The sequence below is a fragment of the Pholis gunnellus genome (assembly GCF_910591455.1).
Source record: "Pholis gunnellus genome assembly, chromosome: 9".
In the NCBI taxonomy this organism is placed as follows: Eukaryota; Metazoa; Chordata; class Actinopteri; order Perciformes; family Pholidae; genus Pholis; species Pholis gunnellus.
This window is the reverse complement of record NC_136535.1, coordinates 5,773,782-5,787,960: the sequence shown is the minus strand read 5'-3', so window position 1 is coordinate 5,787,960 and position 14,179 is coordinate 5,773,782. Positions and strand designations below refer to the sequence as shown.

Genomic DNA, 14,179 nt, shown 5'->3' with positions numbered 1-14,179 from the left:
GTTTACCACATTGGGTGCATTTCAAGGTGATCTGGTTTTATCTGGTGTGTGTGTGTGTGTGTGTGTGCGCGCTCATAGTGTGTAAATAGAAAGTCATTGTGCTGAGGGCTTGTCATGAGTTTCTCTTGGGGCTCTACATTTGCCTTTTCTCCCATGAAAAAGTCCAGACTACATTATTTCTGTTAAATCTGTCCGAGAGGCCTAATCCCTCCAAGACCCGTCGCCCCACCACTGGCTTTGTGTCTGTACTGGTTTCCTGGGTTGAAGGCTCAAGAGTGGAGGGAAAGAGTGAGGCGGGACGATGCGTTTAAGACCCTGAGCTTTGTGTATTTTATTGGCAAGAGGAAGACACCGTATGCATCACGATACAGGGGTTAACATGCAATAGCAAGGCGATGTATTGCAATACGGTTAGCAAGGCGATTTATATTTTTAAGTCAAATTTGAGCAGAACATTTATAGTATGAAGAACACTACATGCATAAAATCTGAGTAAAAACATTTTTTTTATGCAATCAGTGGGATCTGCATTTGCAGTCGTTCCTCAGATTAATCTGGTGGAAGTTGGCAAACAAGATGGTTTAAAAACACCATTTAAAAGGAGCCCCTTGTTCCTTCTTATTTCCTTGTTCCTCGTTTCAGCTCCACTAACCGATGAGAAGTTCAGGCTAGTTTGCTTCCGTGGGATGTTTCTGTTTCCGCTCGGTGCTCGGAGGAGAGCAGATGGAGGATTAGCGTTTGACGTTTATGCGGCGAGACCTCAGAACCTCGCCTGACCTAAAGGGTTCAGGTCGGGTCAGACTGAGTGTGGAGTGAAGGGATGGAGGAAAGAAGTCACTGCATTATAATATTATATATTATTTGGACATGTCTTTTCAAAGGGAAACTTGCTTTTGTGATGTGAAACACAGAAACACAATCTTTATCCGCTAATCATGTTGATGCACTTCATTTTCTTAACTCTTATTCAAACGATTATCTTTGTTCCACTCGAGGACGATTTACATCCACATGAAGACAGAATACAGAAAGACAACATCAACAATGAATAAACAATAAATCACAGAGCGAGGAAATGCAAAGTCATTCATCATTTATATATCTTTAATATACAGGTAATTCATGTGACATTTTGTTCAGAAGAATAATTAAGTCAGTGAGTATATTTATTATATTATTTCATAAGCAGATTTTGCATTAAAGTATTTTCGGTGATTTCAACATATTATAACTTGACTGTTAGATATATGTTTTGTCCTTTCTACCTTAATCTAGTATTTTTGGGGGATTTTATAAATTATTTTTACTCATCTTGTTCCTTTTTAAGGGGATAAAGGGTCGGTGGGGCGGATAGAAGATATCAAGGCTTGTGTAAATTTCGACTGTCACATCTCAGATTTTTCGCTATCGTCCTCCAACGTTTTGAAGGCGGACCCCGCCGCCATGTGTGTGTCCGCTGAGCGACGGGGCGTTCAGTGCAGCCGTCACCTCGCACCGTACCGACACGGCAACGTCCACGAATGCGAGGAATGTGAACTTTTAGGGGTCAGATGAGATCATAGGTGCCCCCCCCCCCCCCCCCCCGTTACTCTCTTTTCACCTCTGGGTGTCTGGTACCAGGCTGCAGTCACATGACATCAGCAGCACAGTCGAGGTCACATAGTGTTCGTTGGGCACTTTGATGCTAAATGACTACGTGGAGGTTATACCTCCTTATCATCTGTTTGTATGTTAACTCTTCAGATACCAATGATACAGATTATTTATTTGAGCCCTGAATGCAACAGTAATGGCGAACTTCCAAAGTCTCAGTTATGCTGCCGGCTCATCTCTCTCTCTCTCTCTCCCTCTCTCTCCCAGCATGCCTCCCTGTCGGCCAGCCGCTCAGAGAAGGGCACCGGCTGGTCGAGCCGTTCGCTCGGAGCCCGATGCCGCAACTCCATCGCCTTGTGCTCGGACGAGCAGCCGCACATCGGAAACTACCGGCTGCTCAAAACCATCGGCAAGGGCAACTTCGCCAAGGTCAAACTGGCGCGACACATACTGACCGGCAGAGAGGTGAGTTTCAGAGAGACAGGAAGCCGTGCGTGCCGAGGGATCGATGAGGCTGAAGAGTTGAAGAAGACTCCTGGGTAAACAAACAGCTGATCAGAACAGCACCCTGTGACTCAGCCCACAGATGGCGGTTTTAAAGGACCGTTCCAGCGAGTTCAGAGCACCTTTCTGTTAGCTTTCACTGTACAGCCAGACTAAACTAAACTAAACTATCTCGTCTCACAGTCAGTGTTTCAATACATTCCATCTCCTCGTTAAACCCTGGCCTACATCAGTTGATCAGTCTCAGCAGAAACTGGATCATGTGAGAGCTGTAGTTGTCCCCCCATATAAAGCAGAAGGCGGTCGTATACCGGTTTACAGCGGCCGCCACAGGTTGTTAAGCCTCTCATGAAGCTCTGTCGGTTTGTTGGGTGGATTTCTGCTTCTGTTTTCTCCACACGCTGTGAAACACATTTTGAATTCCAGATGTTCTCGTCCAGAGCACATCGTTCAGTAGCTGCGATCTGATAAAGACGTTGGGAAATTGAATTAGTTCATAATTATGTATGTAATTGAAGCAGAAGCGATCAGCAATTCATTTGATAAATGAGTCGTTTAAAGGTATTTTCTGATGATTTAAGAATATATATATAATTGAGAACATTTTCTGCAAATTAACAAAAATAATTTTAAATAAAATAAAATATAAATGTAAACCTTTTTGAACAGTGAAATGCATTCCGGTACCATAAATTCATACCACTTTATTAAAATGTATTACATTTTTGTTGGGATTGAGTTTCGACAGGGTTTGTTGCAGCAAATGAGACGTTTTCTTTGTCGTTTGTGTTCATTTATTTTTCTGTCGTTTCCTCTCAGGTTGCAATAAAGATCATCGATAAAACACAACTCAACCCAACCAGCCTACAGAAGGTGAGTGAGGACCTTAGTGTGTGTGAAGACGGATCAAGTAGAGGAGTTCATGCAGCCGTCACAGAACTATTAAAAACACATACAGATGGATGGTTGTTGTACTTATGCTGTATTATTTACTGTTTATGTGTCATGTAACATGTCAGTCGTGTGTCCGCATTGCATCGCGTTGCGTCACTAGCAGCTCAGCAGCGTCTCCGCATGTTGTTGTTTTGCCTCCGGCCCTAACTCTCGGATGATCCTTGCGTGCAGCAGTCATCTGAACTTTGACCTTTTGGTTGTCATGTGAAACTTGGTGTCGGGGAAGCCGTTGCTGGCTGCAGGTCAGGAGCAGAAAAAAACTCTGCGTCAGTTCAGATAATTTGTTTCATGTTGAGACAACAGACTTGGTTGTTGTGCACAAGTGGGTGTGGGAAAAATGCCTTTTTTTTTTTTTTTTTTTACTTCAGCTGTTGCACTTCTGTTTGATACAGAACTGTCCATTTTTTATTTCTTTTGTAAAAACCAGTATCGTTTCATACGGACATTTCAATAAGATGCTGAAGCATTGATTCTGCTTTGTGCCGGTACAAGCTACCAAAAAACCTCTAAAAGCCTCTAAAAGACGCAGAGTCCCTTTTGCTCTCCGGGTGTGGCTACACGTTTTGTCAACGTTTTGTACACGCAGCTCTCAATTAGACACCGGGTAACTTTTGTCAGATTCAGTTGTTCATTTTTTCAGGAAACCATGAACACTAAATATAATTTCACTCAGATTTACTGGCAGTAGCAAAAGTATATTTTAAATAGTGGTGACTCTCTGCCTTTTTAAAACGATCGTAAAGTCAGAATGTTTGTCCGTTCCTCGATATCGTTCATATTTGAATCCAAGTTATGAACATTGTCACGTGAAGTTCATTGCTCACTGTCTTAGTTGTTCGTCAAACGAAGACTTTAACACAAACAATATTTTCTCCCCTGTCGTTGGGTATGCTTGTTTTTCTGTCTACAAAATAAAAGCGTCCCGACATTTCTCTCTTTAGTCTTCACCCCTTTTCCTTTTGAGTGTGCCTGAATAGGCATAAAGCGAGCAGTTGCGTCGTTACGCCGGGTGCTGTAAAAAAACTGTCGTCAACTTTCTCAGAGCCAGATCAAATGAATGATGCGTAGTTGATATGTTACTCGATGGCCTAATTACTCTCCACATAATAGTCGTGCTGGTTTCAATAATAAAGTATTTCCCGCCAGTCCCAAATAGAGTTCAGTGATTGAGGGCCATTGACTGCAGGTTGAGGTAACCATCATTGTCCACACAGTCCACTGAGACGAACTAGGACAAACACTGTGAGTGATGTACGTCACTGTATGCTCGTTTAGGGTCATGTATTAACGACACGTGTTGCACTCATTGCTCTAATGAGATTGAGCTCTCTCCTGTGTGTGTGTGTGTGTGTGTGTGTGTGTGTGTGTGTGTGTGTGTGTGTGTGTGATGCATGTGTTAATTGAGAGCAATCTATTAAAACGAAATGAGTGAGAAACTGCTTCAGGCCGGCATTCTGTGTTAAAGCAGTTACAGTTGAAGTGTTTTCTCATCTGGCTTAGTTGGTGGAATATTCACCTCTGAAAATATATATGTGTATATATATTTTCATGCAGTCAATGCAGGTTGACCTCTCTGATAGTTGCAGAAAAGAGTAAAACTTGCCGTGTCAGCGGTGTAGCTACCAACACCGTCGTTCCACAGTTTCTTAATGTTAAGCTGCACAAACGTATGTTCAGCTTAGTTCACATATTAGTTTCATCCTTAAACAGTCAGGAGTGATAAGCAGTGGATGGGGCGATATAGCTTATTTAAGATTGTTTTACTGTTTGAAATATTTGTTTCAAAGTGAATGTAAGGTAAAGTGATTCCAGTTTGTCTCAGTGCCATTTTAAGAGTTTTAACCATACTTTGATGATTATGGATCGCAATTATTTTGGCCAGTATAAAAGTTACATTTACATATCGTCCCATGCCGCGTTGCAGCTGACCTAACTTTAATTCCCGTCATTGATTCAAATCTACTGATTATTAGGCCTCTGCGCCGGAGGCATTATTTTTATTCGGGTTGTCCATTCCAGTGAACGTGATGCCTCAGGAGCATCTGGAGGACATTTCTTCTAACTTGGCACGAACGTCCAGCTGGACTCAAAGATGAGCTGATTAGAATTCTGGTGGTCAAAGGTCACTGTGACCTCACCAAACACGTTTTGGGCCACAACTCAAGAATGAATGCGCTCATTATGAGAATGTCACACAAATAACTAAATGGATAAAGTGATAAAGTGATGATATTGGTTGTTAAGTGCAACGTGACAGTAGTGCTGGGCGAAATGACTAAAAATGTATATCACGGTATTTGGCAGTATCACGGTATTCTTTTCGAACTCATACACCTCACAATGAGTTCAAGTGTGCGGAAAAGAAACACTTTTATCTCAATGTTTTCGCAGCACTGGTTTTGGGAATGTGGTCTTTTTAGCAATTTAAATTGTTAAAGGTGACCACAGATATTTGACTTTCACATAGATTCTCATGAGATCTGCTCTATGATGTCTTTCCTTGTCTCTCCTCCCTGTGTCACGGTGTGGGTACATCTCACTGGAGTCGTATCAGAATACCCTTATTTGATTGGTTAAACTGCATCACGTGACGTGATTTACAACGCATTGGCCTGTGTTTTTCCTGCGCCGCTGAACAAGTGCCGTAAATGCTGGAAAGGAGCGTGAATAACTCGCTGCTTTCAGGCAAAGATCCACTGAAAACGGGTCCGCGACTACCCACCAGTTGAGAATCTGTTCTACAGGATCGTGGTGAACAGCTGTTTGTGTGGCGTGTCTTCCGTCTCTTTCGGTTTCCTTCACCTACATTCCCCTGGGCCCTAAGCCCCTCCAAGTACAGCTTCTTATCACCCTCTACGTACCAAAGTACATTCATAACAAATACCACACATATTACACGTAATCAGCGTTGCATATGTGTCAAACTCTATCGGTGCATCTCCGGTCTGTCTATGTTTATCCTGCATCGCTGTTCTGTAATGTAACGTTACTGGAGGACGGAGCCTCTCCCAGCTGTTAGCAGACTGTTGTGCTAGCAGGCGAGTGAGCTGTACCCAGCATGCAGTTCGGCGGTGAAATTTTATAATTGTACAATTATTAGTGTTACAAATTGTTTATGTGTCACAGACTGTTGTGTTGTGGTGTTTTGCTCTGTTAAAGAGCGTTAGTTGTGGGTTGTTAATTGTTATAAAGTTATAAAGTTATGACCAAGACTAGGGGTCCGTCTCAATACAGATAAGATAACTAGCTCCACCGCTATTATTTTCGTTAGCGAACATCATCTTTAGCAACCTGTTGAAGACTGTCAGCAGTGTTCTGGCTATGCACGGTATGACGGTATGTGGAAATTCATATCGTACGGTATACCGCCCAGCACTACGTGACAGGTCCAATCCAATAATTGTTTTGTATATAAAAATGAAGCCCCTCACATTTTCTGGGGTCTTTAAATATCTTGTTTTTCCCGGCCAACAGTCCAGAATCCACAGAATTTAACTTTTTTCAGTTAACGAAAACCCTCTTGTGTTTAGAAGCTGGTACTTTCCCAAGTTTAGCATTTTAGCTTTAGAACTGACTCGAGCAATGAGCTGGTGGTCGGCTTAGTGTAATTGCTTTCTAAATTGTACCTTTTTAAGGATGTACTGAATGCTTTGTTCGTCTTTGTCATTTGGAGATAGTTTCAGTCTGCTGGGTAGTTTATGTTCTCACAGCTCGTACAGGTCATTCTTTGTTCAGATGCTGACCAAACTGTGGCCTTCTCTGATTATGAGTCTTCTTTATCAGCACAGACACCGCAACACACACACACACACACACACACACACACACACACACACACACACACACACACACACACACACACACACACACACACACACACTCTCTGTTGCATCATGGAGGTCGATGCTGCATCTCACGCACACAGCCAGCCTATTGATGGACGCTCTGCTGGTTAGCTAACCGGTCCGGGCTGTGCTTTGACTCTATTGATAACTCAGGGTTGTGTTATTGATGGGGGCTGGCTCTGTGCGATAGTTGTCCACCTGGCCTAGATAGAACTCTGACGCTCTGACTTTTCACTTCAACACTAAATGAAAAGAAGACAAAAGAAAACATGTTTTGTTAGACGAATCACGCGATACGCCATGCAACTAAATATGTAGTTCCTCTCATTCTGCTGTCGAAGTCCCATTTCTTTTACTTCTCGGCTTTTGCTCTAATTCTAATCCCACAATTCTTTGGGGCCCGTCCCTTTTAAAATACACCGTGGTTGTGTGTTCACACACTTTGAAGAGTATTAACATATCTGTTCTGGTCCAGCCACGTCTCTTTGAAACGGCTCCTCCACTTATTCTTATTCTCTTTTTATTTACAACCAGACATTCCCACACTGATAAACATTCCACTTAAACTTTAAAAGTCATAAAAATACTTTTTTGAGTGACTTTCAATCTTTTATAACATACATTATATATTATAACATAGCAGCTGTATTCTACAAAAAACGCACTTCACTGGACCGTTGACATTCTGTCAGAGTTTTATTATCACCACCTCCTGATAAGCTATTGACTCTTTTAACAGAGGTGGTGTGTGTGTGTGTGTGTGTGTGTGTGTGTGTGTGTGTGTGTGTGTGTGTGTGTGTGTGTGTGTGTGTGTGTGTGTGTGTGTGTGTGTGTGTGAACACAGACCTTCTTGTGCTGAACAGTGGTCGTGTCGTTCACCTTACTCGCCCTCTGTTCCAACAGTGAGATGCCTTCTTAATTACACCATGAATGAGCTCTTCAGATCTTTAAGCTAAGACCTTGGTTTTTAACGAGGCTGGTACTGTGTGTGTGTATGTGTATGTGTGTGTGTGTGTGTGTTCTGCAGCAGAGTGGTAGCGGTCCAGTGCTGCATAGCGCAGCGCTGCCGGTCGCGTCCTGTCAGCATTATCGTAGTCCGTGTAGGACACGACGCATGCTGCCAGGTGACCCTGTCTCTCTGTCTCTCTCGGTCTCTGTCTGTCTGTCACACAGCCTCTCACTCACTGCACAGCCTGCGTTCACTTTCTCTATAACCTATCATTTTGTATTGTATTACACACATCAATTTCACTCTTATTTGTTTTTGATTACTCAATTCATTGTTGTTTAAAATATGTTAGAAAATAGTCTGGCTTGGCTGCCTATTTATATGAGTGAATTCATTATGTGTACTTTGTAACAGTCCCAAACTCACAAATATTAAGATAAACATCCGGGAAAAGCAGCAGCTGGAACATTAAATGTTTGCCGGTTCTTCTCGATATCAACTCCAACAATTAATCCATTAGAAAAACAGTTGCCAGTTAATTCTCTAACGTTGAGTTGAAAAGCTAAACAATAAGATTTCTCCTCACTCTAAGCTGTTTTTGTGAATGTGTTATGTGATAAAGTGAAACTGAGATGTGTTTGCTGGTTAAATGACGCTGGCTTTAAACCACTGAATCACTCTGGAGCAGCTATTTACACGTGAGACTGGACTTTTTTTTTTTGAACAGCCTACTTTTTGACAGGAAGCGTCTTTGTCTTCGGATGAAAGCGTGAAATAAGCGCAGCACGAGCTGACACTCGGGTGTATTTGTCCAACATTAATCAGACCTTTGTCTTTCATGGGAGACTGGTTTATTTGCTCCAGTGTACCCGAATGGAAATGCACATAATCTGCATTTGCACAACATTAATATTCAAAGGATGTAATATTCACAGTTGGGTTGAAATAGAAGCACACAGTAAATCTCTCCCTCTCCCCCTCTTTACTCACTGTTACGCCTGAGTCTATATTCTGTCTGTATTGTAGATTTATGCCCCATTTCTCTCTCTCTCTTCTGCTCACTCCTCCCATCTTATTTTCTCTTCATCAACTCTTTATTTTCTTCTACTCTAGCTTGGCGTCCCACTTCTCTCTCCTCTCTCCCCGGGCGTTGTGTTGCAGTAGTAGCTCTACTGTAATCCCAGCTGTACTCTCCATCGTCTGCAGCGCTACTGTATGTCTCCTAACACCATGTTAGGGACGTAGGGACCCTAAGGTTAGCCAGTGCTGCTCCGCCCAAGCTCCAGCCTGCTCCAACGCGGACATTAGGTAACGCACCAAGTGACGTAGTGTGCAGGAGGTGGTTTGATGTCTGCAAACCTGAAATCGAGTGAAAGCCACCATATGCAGGTGTACTACGTCAACCACGGTTGATCATGAAGAGCCTTCATCAGACGTTTCATCAAAATCAAACACAAATCTGCCTAAATTGTTATTACTCACAGTAACATCTAGTAAAGCGTAGTTAGTGTGTAAAAATGATTATATCGTCTTCTCTTGACTGCAAATCTCTGCTGAGCAAGCTGCACGTCTGTAAGCAGTTTATTCTTGTTTATGATCTGCCTTTGGCTGTTGATCGTCTGAGAACATTAATCTATTTGCAAAGGTGTTCACAAGCCGAGCTGAAATCCCGACTGTCCTAGACGCACCTGAAGGCAGCGAAAGAGCCGCAGACATTAGAGGGTGCATGATGTCCGAAATAGAAAACCAATTTGTCCACCGACTCCCAAGTGAGTCTCTTGTAGAAAAATATGCCGTTGTCCTGTTTCACATCTTCAGACCTCACGGCTGTAATGGCAACACACAGGACCCTTTTAATGCACTCCTCCTCCCCCGCCGCACGTGTCGATTGGATAATCTGCCAGACTGTGCAGCGGCCCGACCAAAAGCCCCGGTGTCACTTTGAGAACGGGAGAAAACTGCAGTCAGCCCTCCGATGTCAAAAGTGAAGTGTGTGTGCGTGCAGGACGCCGATTGGGCCGCCATCTAATGCTGTGAAGTGTGTTTTGTCCCTCGCACAGGCCCCCTCGACCAGGAGCCGAATTCCAGACAGGCAAACAAAAGGGGCGGCCGGGGGGGGGGGGGGGGGGGGGGGGGGGTTGTATTATTGAGGCCTTGGAACAGGAGCAGGGACCCTGAGAAAGACAAGATACAGAGCAGAGCCGAAGAGAACAGACAGAGTGTGTGTGTGTGTGTGTGTGTGTGTGTGTGTAGGCCTACATGCATGATAACCGGCGGATAAAACTCGCGGCCCGACACGGTCTCCGCTCTGCCTTTTGTGTGCACGTGTAATGCCATTATCTGTGTTGCTTTTGTGTGCGGCGCGTTGTCCCCCGCGTGGGTGTCTGCGCTGCGATCCCATTGTTGTACGCGTTGTTGTTGTTGTGCCTGCGTGCAAAAGGGAGTAATTAGACAATAAAGGAACAAGAGGGCGGGCAGAGCGGGAGCAGAAGGCTTTTCCCACAAACCCGCTTTCAAAGCAGTGGGAAATAGAACTGCAGAAGAAGAGAAGTGCATGCACGACGCCCCGCCTTGATCTCTCACTCTTTTCTCCCCTTATTATTCCTCATGAAGCCAACATCTGTAAAACTATATTCAACTCTACTCCTCTAATCAAGCTGAGTCAGGCTTCGTACGATCTGGGTCAAACAGGCCTCGAATTAAACTCCAGCTCCTCCTCATCAATGATTCAGCTCCTCTCGTCGGCAGGCCCCTGGGAGCTCCAATGACTGCGTTACGGGGACGGAGGGTGTTCTTATCGTGGGCGCTTTTATTGGGATAATGTAGAAGGGCAGCTCTCCCAGCAACAGGCAACAAAGGGAGAAACAAGGTCAAAAGTCTATTCAGATGTTCCCCAGCGACAAGAAAAAGGAGCGAGGGCACATCCTTGAGTAATGTTGCTCATTAGAGGGTCCCGAAGCATTCGGCTGGCCACCGACCGTTTAGTTCATCTGCTGTTTGACTTTAACCCGGCTAGAGAGGCATCAACGTGTTCATGCTCATAGACTGAAGGGTTTTCCTCCGATTTTTGTCTGAAATGTCTCCGGCAGAAGTGGATTACCTCATCCATGGCGCGGGAATTGATTCATAGTTTACATATCAAGTATCATTGGGAAGGTTTACTACGAGGACACTACTGCCACGCATTTATTAAAAGTAAAAAATGATTTAGTTGACATTCTTATGTTCAGTTTGTGAAAATCAAATGCAAATTAAATAGTTTTCCCGGTTTACTAGCGATATTTGGAAAAGAAACGGCTTTCATGACGTTGTCTTTAATTTCAACAATGTCTTCCGGCATCAGAAACGCGTAACAAAAAACCGACCTGTCCTTGTAGTCTCCATGTGATATCGCTATAAGTTCCCCAGAGGCGGAGTTGAGTTTTTGTGGAGGTGCACTTTTACATGAAGCCTCTGCAACTCCCCCGTAGTCCCTTAATCCACAAGTGTTGTTTTGGTCTTTAGGCTAACATTACCTGTTTAATCCTACCAGAACAACACTCAGCAGCTACAGTGCTAATGTTTGATCACACGACACATAAGAAACACCAGCAGGGGGCGACTCCTCTGGTTGCAAAAAGAAGTCAGATTATATAGAAGTCTATGAGAAAATGACTCTACTTCTCTCTTGATTTATTACCTCAGTAAACATTGTAAACATGAGTTTATGGTCTCAATCTCTAGTTTCAAGTCTTCTTCAATACAGCATGATGTTCAATTAGTAAATGATGGTCCATTTAGAGTCAAACAGACCATAAAGCAGGGTATGCTTTAGGGGAGGGGCTACCTTGTGATTGACATGTCGCTACCATGGCCGTATACTGCGTCTCTACCACGGCGTCATACCTCCGCAGTCCAAATATGGTCACCTCCCTTCACTGGTTGCAGAAAACCAATTTGGCGGCTGCCAAAATCCAAGATGGCGACCATCCAAAGTGCCAAACTCAAAGCTTGAAAACAGCAGTCGACAAACCCCTTCTTAGTATTTGACAAATTATTCTATTTGATGAGCGTAGGCACTGATACTCGAATAATAACGAAATTATTATTATTTCTATTTAGAAACATCTAAAAGGATGATGGGGCTTCGGGTAAGTAGTGTAACACGACTACAGCAGTCACACAATATCGTACTTATAGCTTTGCAGTAAGTGGTATAACATGTCAGTAATGGACCGTCTCTCATTCAGAGTACACACACACACACACACACACACACACACACACACACACACACACACACACACACACACACACACACACTCTTGCACACACAGAGTTATTCACAGTAGGTACTCTGACGTGCGAGTAGAGAGAGAGAGAGGCCTGTGTGGTCATTCGTCCCTCAAATTCTGTTGTTCTTTGTCTCTTACTCCCCCCCCCCCCACACACGTATTTTTCTGAATCTGTCCGTGTCTCGTGATTGGCTGCGGCTGATAACAGGAAGTGTGTTTCACACACTGAGTAGAGTGCTGCAGTGTTTTTAGACCGTGTGTCGTGCGGTAGAGATGTGTTGGGGCCGGCTGTTTAAATGTTTCAGCAAGGCAAGCGTTATCAATTCCTCATTTCTCATTTCAACATCACCGTCTTCTTCCTGCTCTCTCTCCGTCGCTCTCTCCGTCTCTCTCTCTCTCTCTCTCTCTCTTTCGTTGAAAAACGACAGACAAAATACGGATACACAGTCTGGATAAAAAGGTCAAAGGTTGGACAGACTGGCAGACCAGACACATGAATCAAACCCACGCAGCAGAAGTCTCAAAGTGAGGAAGAGAACAGCAGAGAGAGAAGTCGACAGTCGGTCATTAGGTTTCTTTCCTGGTAGAAAAGAAGTGAGAGCTCCGACTTAGCAGTTGATTAATAATTCCTGGCAAGGACAGAGAGGATGTAAATGCTCAGAAGGTGATTCATTCTGCCTGAAAGGAGGGAAGAAGATGACGAGAAGTGAAGGATGTTGGGAAATAATACACCGCTGTCAGATATTGAAAAGTGGTTAGTAGATGTTCATCTTTTGTCCAGAAGAGTTTAAAAACACGGAAGAGTTTTAAACACACAATTGAATTAAAGGGAAAATTCATCAGTTGAAGCAATAAATCCCCCTCACTGCGGGTGAATCTCTCCTTTTCAAGCTCATGATTTATTAAAACCCCAAAATCAACCCATGCCGTGATACGAGGACTCCACATGGCAGCAGCTGTGTGTCAGTAGGTCTCCCTCCATGTGCTCGACATCCCATGACTTCCCACAATCCCCCGGGAAGTCATGGAGGCTCAGGCCCAGGGAATAATACCCGGGTTGGCATGGTAACTGTGACGCGGGGGCCCATCGCCATGGGAGATGGAGATGGAGAGGAGAGGAGAGGAAACGCTGCATTCGGACGCAATGGAGAAAAACAAACAGACTTTTGTGCTTTCACCAAGAAACATTGTTAGCCTGTGAAATGTAGGTGAAAGTGTGATAAACGTTATTACAACATGACGGCAGTATGAGCCGAGGATTGATCGGGCTGATCAATCAATACCTGCGACTCAAAGTCCTGGCCAGCTGCTGAGGTTTCTGGTTCTTTTAAAGGTTCAATATCTTACCTTTCCGCATCAGAATGTCTAAACCTGTGTTGTAAGTTTTGTCGAGTTGTGTACATACATTATCCCAAATGTTTCCAGCAATGTTCAAACGTAGAGAAATCTGTCATTTTAATCAAGGCCGTAGTCCGTTTCATTGCTCGTCGTATCCCGTTTGCTTCAGTAGTTATCTGAGAAACAAGCTGAGCAAAAAATAACATATGGTGCTTTTGATTCTCTTTTTCAGCCATACTCTGTTTCGGAAACGATTACCAGTTGCTGTTTTTAATCTCTAAATATGTAACAACCCAGCGAACAATTGGTCACAGATTCAATTACTGTTAGTGGACCTAGTAGAGAGAAAGAGGTGAACATGAGTACAGGAGGACGCGATGAGGGAGTTGAGGCTTAGCCGATAATTCTTCTTAAAGCTCAGATGAACAGCTGATGCACCGCGCACTTAATTCAATTACACACACTCCCAGTGGACCTCTGTGTGTGTGCGTGTGCGTGTGCATGTGCGTGTTTATGACGCTGAGGCGTCCCATTTTCAGAGCACTGAGTAGAACGAATGTTTCTAACGCGTCACCAGACGTCACTAGACGTGGTTCTCATGTGGGAATGCTTCTCCAACAAAACACTTTCAGTTTACAATGATATAAAACAGGAGAACGTGATGATGTCTGTGAAAACGCACACAACACAGGCGCGTACACGCGTCATCGCCTCGGGGCGAC

General features: G+C 43.9%; 1 protein-coding gene across 2 annotated transcripts in view; it reads left to right on the top strand.

The window, feature by feature from the left end:
* Positions 1-14,179, top strand: part of mark4b (MAP/microtubule affinity-regulating kinase 4b) — a 50,102-nt gene that overhangs the window by 12,877 nt on the left and 23,046 nt on the right. For both annotated transcript variants that reach the window (XM_079166890.1, XM_079166891.1), the window contains exons 2-3: positions 1,861-2,058; positions 2,917-2,970. In XM_079166890.1, the coding sequence (XP_079023016.1) occupies positions 1,861-2,058; positions 2,917-2,970 (252 nt within the window). The remainder of the gene's footprint in view (positions 1-1,860; positions 2,059-2,916; positions 2,971-14,179) is intronic.